This window comes from Brassica oleracea, chromosome C3 (genome assembly GCF_000695525.1).
Source record: "Brassica oleracea var. oleracea cultivar TO1000 chromosome C3, BOL, whole genome shotgun sequence".
In the NCBI taxonomy this organism is placed as follows: Eukaryota; Viridiplantae; Streptophyta; class Magnoliopsida; order Brassicales; family Brassicaceae; genus Brassica; species Brassica oleracea.
In genome coordinates, this window is record NC_027750.1 from 15,418,857 (window position 1) to 15,424,847 (window position 5,991).

Here is a 5,991-nt window from a genome sequence, read left to right on the forward strand (position 1 = left end):
TTCATCACTTCATGTCATGATCCTTTTATTGCTATGTCTAGGATTTTATAGTTCTTTAGTTGAGCAGCTTTCATGAAAGTGATAATCCATAAAGAACTTGATCACCAAAGAAAAATATACTCGAGGACTTAGTTGAGCTTTAGAGTATTAATTTTTTTTGTTTTTAAAACCCTTAATTAAGAGTCTTGCAATGGAGCACAAAAATGTTTGGGTTTTTTAATGTTGTCTCTTAACTCACTTTTACTACTTAAAAGTATTAAAAAAAAAATAAGAACCCCTAAATGGGTCTTTGGGATAATCATGCTCTAAGGTCCCTCGAATCTCAAGTCCGGCTTCTAAATAAACCCAACCCGACATTAAAAATAAAGATGTCTCTAGACATTTCATTTGTCTTCACGTGTCTTCTGCTGAGCAAAGATGGGGGATTATGTGATACGCAAAGGGCGGTGCTGCTATTTCACCGGAGCCACCGTAAGCAAGAACATTCGATGAACCTGAAACTTGATTTATCAGCCCAACTTTGATTTCATCTGTAAGCTTCAATCTCCCATATCACCTATTTTTCCCTTGAAAAATTCATACTCCTCGTCAGATGTTAAATCACTAAGTTGCTTTGATCGATTCAACACCGACCTTTGTCAAAACACTTGTTTATTATAGAATAAGCTCTGACATTTCTTACAGTGGAATAAATCGTTAAGCAACCAAATAAAGCTCTAATCTTCACTTCTTGCGAAAACTTTGCAAAGATTATTAAATGCAAAGATTGGTATCTTAAGATAATGAAGATCGAGAATGACTAACAAACAGACAAATTTCTAAGAAAACATTCGGGATATACGTTTAAGAAGGGGAGATGAAGCTTTTAGAAACTCAACCAAAAAACAAAGATAAAATAAAATTATGAAGAAAAGTTCTGTTTTGGTTGAAAAAGAACTACACATCAAAAATCGTCAAAGGGAAGAATAATCCGCTAACCCGGAAAATAAAACCGCCCAAGCAAACAAAACAGATTGATCGTATATAGATATCTATATTATTAACATGTATATTATTAACAAGTACATTTTTATACTGTTTGAAAACATGGATAACAATTAAAACAAAAACATGAATAGCAGATTAACTATTTTTTTTAATTTACATATTTAGTTATTGCATTTACAATAATTAAGTACTTTTTTTGTATTTTTTTTATTTACAGATTTTGCCACTGCATTTAAAATCAATTTAAATTAATTAATTATAATAGTTGTTGTTTCTTTATGTGAAAATAAAAATACAAACTGAAATATATAGTATATAACTATATATTGTATAAAACACTTTTTAAACTCTATTTAATTTAGTCAATATAAAAATTTCGAGAGTTCAATTTTCAAGAAAAAAATCATAAAATTAATAATAATTCTTAGAAAACTAATGCAAAAATTAAAAATTTTAGTATGTAGTTTCATTTTAAAATAAATTAACAAATAAACAATAGATTAATATATAAATAGTACAATTACATCAAATTGTATCAAATTATAAAAATTTTAATATAACATTATGCACAAATAAAAACATTATCATCAAACATCTATATTATAAAATAATATATTTTACTCTGTATGTAAATTACAAAACATAAAAAAACATATATGAGATATTTTTATAAAACCAACGGTTTATGAATTTTCGTTGAACATAAGTTAAATCAACCGGATGGCCAAGTTCTAGTTTTATGTTAAAACATAAAGCTAGTCTCTTTTAAAGAGAAGAGAGAGAGCCCCCTCACCTTATCTTGCAAGGAAATTTCTTTTGAAAAAAAAGAAGTTAATCTAATAAAATTTCAACATGTTTAAGATTTTTTAATGAATGATTAATAAATATTAATTAAAAATACTTGAATTCATTAAATATTATTAATTAACCGTTATTGAAAATTATATAGTAAAATTAAATAATTATTCATAAGTACTATACAAAATCTTTCTTTAGAGGAAGTAATAATCACTGATACTGATACAATCGAAATTCGAATAATATATGTATAACCCCAATTTTTTTAACAAAAAGGTAGCAAATACAGAGAGTGTACTCAAGAGGTATAAGAGTAAACACTATAGCGTTTTTTGGGGTAGAGAACGTCACGCAGTTATAGTCCAAACTCATTGGATGGACAATGGATCCATGGAGGAGGGGATAGGCCTAAAACTCAGCAGCCCCTTCTGTTGACATTCTTTTTTTACAATATAGTTACAAAGACAAGATAAACTCATAAAATGTTAGCCACAGCTGTTTGTTCTGTCTGTGTTATGTTGTAGCCAAGATAGGCGAGAAGATAGCTATGAGCAGAGGGTTTCTTCGTAAGCAGGACAAGAAGTCACTCTTGCTGATTCTTTGATCTTTGTCGTCGTCAAGAAACATGAACATCCCTTGAATCTGAAACATAAGATGAGCGCAACAGTTTAGCTATGCATCTTTATGGATGAGTGAATCTATTTACACCTACCTCGTCCTTGTTCAAGTTTGGGATTGTGGGTTTCAGCGCGTCTCCAAGCTGAGAGCCAAAGATTAGGAAAAGAGTAGTAAGTCATAAGAACCCAAAAATAAATATGACAAAGAGGTGAAGAATCGAATATACTTCTTGAATGGAGATATAGCCATCTCCATCTGCGTCACAATGTGAAAAGGATAGCTCGCATGTTTGCTGAAAAAGTGGCTGTGTTGATACATGAGCCGAGGCAAACAAGAACTGCAGAACAATCAACAGAGGAAGGAAGAGATCAAAGGGATTAGATACAAAAAGAATGTTTTTCTCCACGAGGATCACAGAGTCATATAAAATATTATGTTGCAGGGGATTTCTAAAATTACCTGTCTGAAATTGATTGATCCAACCTTCTCCACATCAATGAACTCGAATATCTACAGCAGTATGCTTGTGTAAGTGAGGGTAAAAGATGATAAGAGCATAGTCATACTGATACACAAAGAAGGCGGGGCAAAGATCATAACTGACCTCAGTAGAAAGAGTGCAAGGCTTCAGTTTGAGAACCCGAAGAAAGTCATGTAGCGCAACACGTCCACTGCAAAAAGGATAAACCTTCTCGAGGTTGTAGGGAAATCTGATCTTTCGAGAACTAAAGAGATATCTTTATTTTAATAGTTACTTATTACCTTGAATCCGGATTCATGGAAGAAAATGTCTCCAAATACCGGACTGCTTCTGAGTTGCTTACATGGAATACCTGGAAGGAACAAAGACAAGTCAACACTATCACCAGAGACACAAAAAAACATCCATATATAATGAACACTTTTTTCTTGATGGAGCATGTGTACAGGACATTATCAAAATAATGAGGTTCTACATATTTATAAATGGACATAATAAAAAATAACACAATCAAAGATATGTGACTCCTTGATGTAAATAAATGTGAAGCATCAGATTGTAGCACTAGATGATGAACTTACCGACTCAACCTTTGCCATTTCAACCATGTAATTTGAAGGATTTTCCTGCAACAGAAAATTAAATAAGAAATAAATGACTAAAAGATGAATTGCTTTCTGACATGGGGAGTTATTTTCAAGCTTTACATGACCTGTGGCTCAACTATGAGCAGAGATAAGTAAAAACATATGAAGCTATTCAAAATAAAATAAAAAACACACACACATACCAGCTTTAACTCAGATGCTTTATTGAGTAGCATCAAGTCCCCATAAGAATGAGATGTTTGGACGACATTCAAAGATGCTGCAATTGCATGACTTGTCTGTATTCACAAGTATACCATGAGGACTAATATTCGCCATAAAAAAAAGAATACAAATGCAGGAAAATAATGTATATCTCCACCAAGCACACACCTTCTGCGAGAGACGCGCAGCATTCTGTTTATGATTGTCATTAGGATAAATAACTGGAAGGTACTCCACCTGTACAAATTCAAAAAACATAAAAGAGTACAACCTTTTATGTACAACCAATTAAACTAAGCTTTTACACGATATGAAACACTGCCTACCTCCATGAAATTGTGAAACTGAGTGAACATTCTGAACATGAGCATCACCAAAGAAATATTTCCCCTGAAAGACTCATAAACATTAGTACTTTTTAAAGAAAATGTGTAAAACAAAACACATACACGAAAGAGTCTCACCAAGATTGATCAAAATGTACATGTGGATACCGAACCACGAGAGGTTGAATGGGGTAACCTGGGATGAAAGCGCCGAGTTGGAAGGAAATAACAGCTTTCCCATTAGTAGTGGTTCCTTCCGGGAATAGCAGCAGACGGGGAAAGCTATCGCAGGAAGCTTTTCTCTGTATTTACATCCTTGAAACCACATTACATATCAAATACAAAAAAAAAAAACACAGTTGACTCCTTTCAACAACAAATGATTCAACTGGTTGTGTGAAACAGTCTCTTTGATAAAGTTTTTTTTTTTAATTCAAAATCATACTATAGACATCAATAACATGCCACAGAAAGTAAATACCTTTATTTCATCCACAGCGTCCTTCCTTGATGCCTGTGAGAATCTATTAACATATATCACCTAGGAAAAAGAAATGAAATCTTTAGTATAAACTACCCAACAACAACTTAAACCAATAGAAGAATACTAATATGGATACCTACCTGCATAGCCCTGATAATAGTTCCAACAATAGGAAGTGAATCATGTGACTCCGATGCAACAATGGTGGGTGATAGCTCATAGAAGTAGAAGATTGGTTCAATATACGAGACATGGTTTGACACAATGATGGGAGCAATCTCTCTCCGAGCAGGTTTCCCTTGCCGTCTTATCCACTGATAACTACAAGAGCAAGAAAGATCACTCAACACACTAGAGCGTCTATAGCCTATAAACAACACCATGGAACAAAACTACCTAACACCTTTGAAACCATTCCTCAATTCTATCTACTAAAAACACTAATCAAGTTCGCTTTTTTTAAAACTAATGGATAATCAGCAAACAGTATCTACTAAAAACACTAAGTAACAAGACCACGGAACAAACTTTGAAACACGAACACGAAGTTAACTAATAGGGTCTACATAGATATGAGCAAAACTGACCCAAAAGAGAAGAGGATGCATCTGGTACAGAAGCGAGTAACCCACATGATTCTGCATCTCCATTGAGGCATAGGGTTGTGTCTATCGCTCCACCCAGCAAGTGCTAGCTTCGTTGCCAAGTAACCAACAGCTAAGCTAACACCAAACAGGACTAGCCGAACCAAAGCAATCGGGAGGCAAATCACGATCTTGACCGCTTCGTAGAGTCCGCAAACTCCAGGAGTATCGTTCCGGAACGGATCCACCGTCGTGGGACTCTGAACCGGAGGCTCGGCGTCGGTGAGAAACCCGAAAGGGTTAACCGGATTAAGATGGTCGAATTCGAAACCACGAGGGTGGTGGTGGTCTTGATTATCGAGAACCGAGTCATCTCCGTCGTCGTCATCGATAGAGATGAAGACCTCTGGTTGATCGGATGTGATCAGAGGAGAAGACAAATCAGGATTCGCCATAGTCGGTGGTCTTGTAACTTGTAAGAACACAGAGGAGCGGAGAGCGGGAGAGATTGGTACACGCTTGTGGTCGAATGTTATTTGTTTCTTTCTAATTTCCTCCTTTTTTTTAATATATTTTTGGTTATATGTTTGATTTGCTCACTCGTGTTTAGTTAAGCTTAAATTAGCGAACAAAATGTTTGTTTATACCGCAGTCTGCAGCTGAAGTCTTAAATAACTTAAGGATTATGATTGCGTATGGACTCGGGCATGGACTGTCATAAAAAGAACTCATACCTCTAATCGGAAGTAAATATAACTATTATTTAACGCTTAACAATTGTTAGGAAATGATTCCGGAATTCAAGATTAGCCATGTTCCACTGGCACAAAATCGGATCTCTAACTTCCTAACTAGGAGGGTAAGATATTTCCATAAAGATTTTTATTTTGTTGGTTGTTCT

At 34.5% G+C, this 5,991-nt stretch overlaps 1 protein-coding gene across 2 annotated transcripts; it reads right to left on the minus strand.

Moving 5' to 3' along the window:
- Positions 1-1,992: 1,992 nt before the first annotated feature.
- LOC106328546 (lysophospholipid acyltransferase LPEAT2-like) lies at positions 1,993-5,626 on the minus strand. Of its 2 annotated transcripts, XM_013767009.1 has the most exons (14): positions 5,094-5,625; positions 4,647-4,827; positions 4,504-4,563; positions 4,161-4,324; positions 4,023-4,086; positions 3,865-3,933; positions 3,675-3,770; positions 3,466-3,510; positions 3,166-3,236; positions 3,008-3,074; positions 2,863-2,913; positions 2,630-2,740; positions 2,498-2,545; positions 1,993-2,427 (listed from the first exon to the last, which is right to left on the minus strand). In XM_013767009.1, exons 1-14 carry the CDS (start codon positions 5,543-5,545, stop codon positions 2,299-2,301), a joined length of 1,608 nt encoding a protein of 535 aa, XP_013622463.1. In that variant the 5' UTR covers positions 5,546-5,625; the 3' UTR covers positions 1,993-2,298. The 2 variants fall into 2 exon arrangements, with proteins under 2 accessions (XP_013622463.1, XP_013622464.1); XM_013767010.1 differs by lacking the exon at positions 3,675-3,770 and having other exon boundaries at positions 5,094-5,626.
- Between the last annotated feature and the right edge of the window lie 365 nt (positions 5,627-5,991).

Coding starts and splice junctions, on each gene's coding strand:
- LOC106328546 (XM_013767009.1), bottom strand. CDS start 5,545: ATGGCGAATCCTGATTTGTCTTCTCCTCTGATCACATCCGATCAACCA. Junction 4,828..5,093: donor TGCATCCTCTTCTCTTTTGG/GTCAGTTTTGCT, acceptor TTGCTCTTGTAG/TTATCAGTGGATAAGACGGC. Junction 3,771..3,864: donor CTGCGCGTCTCTCGCAGAAG/GTGTGTGCTTGG, acceptor TTGTGAATACAG/ACAAGTCATGCAATTGCAGC.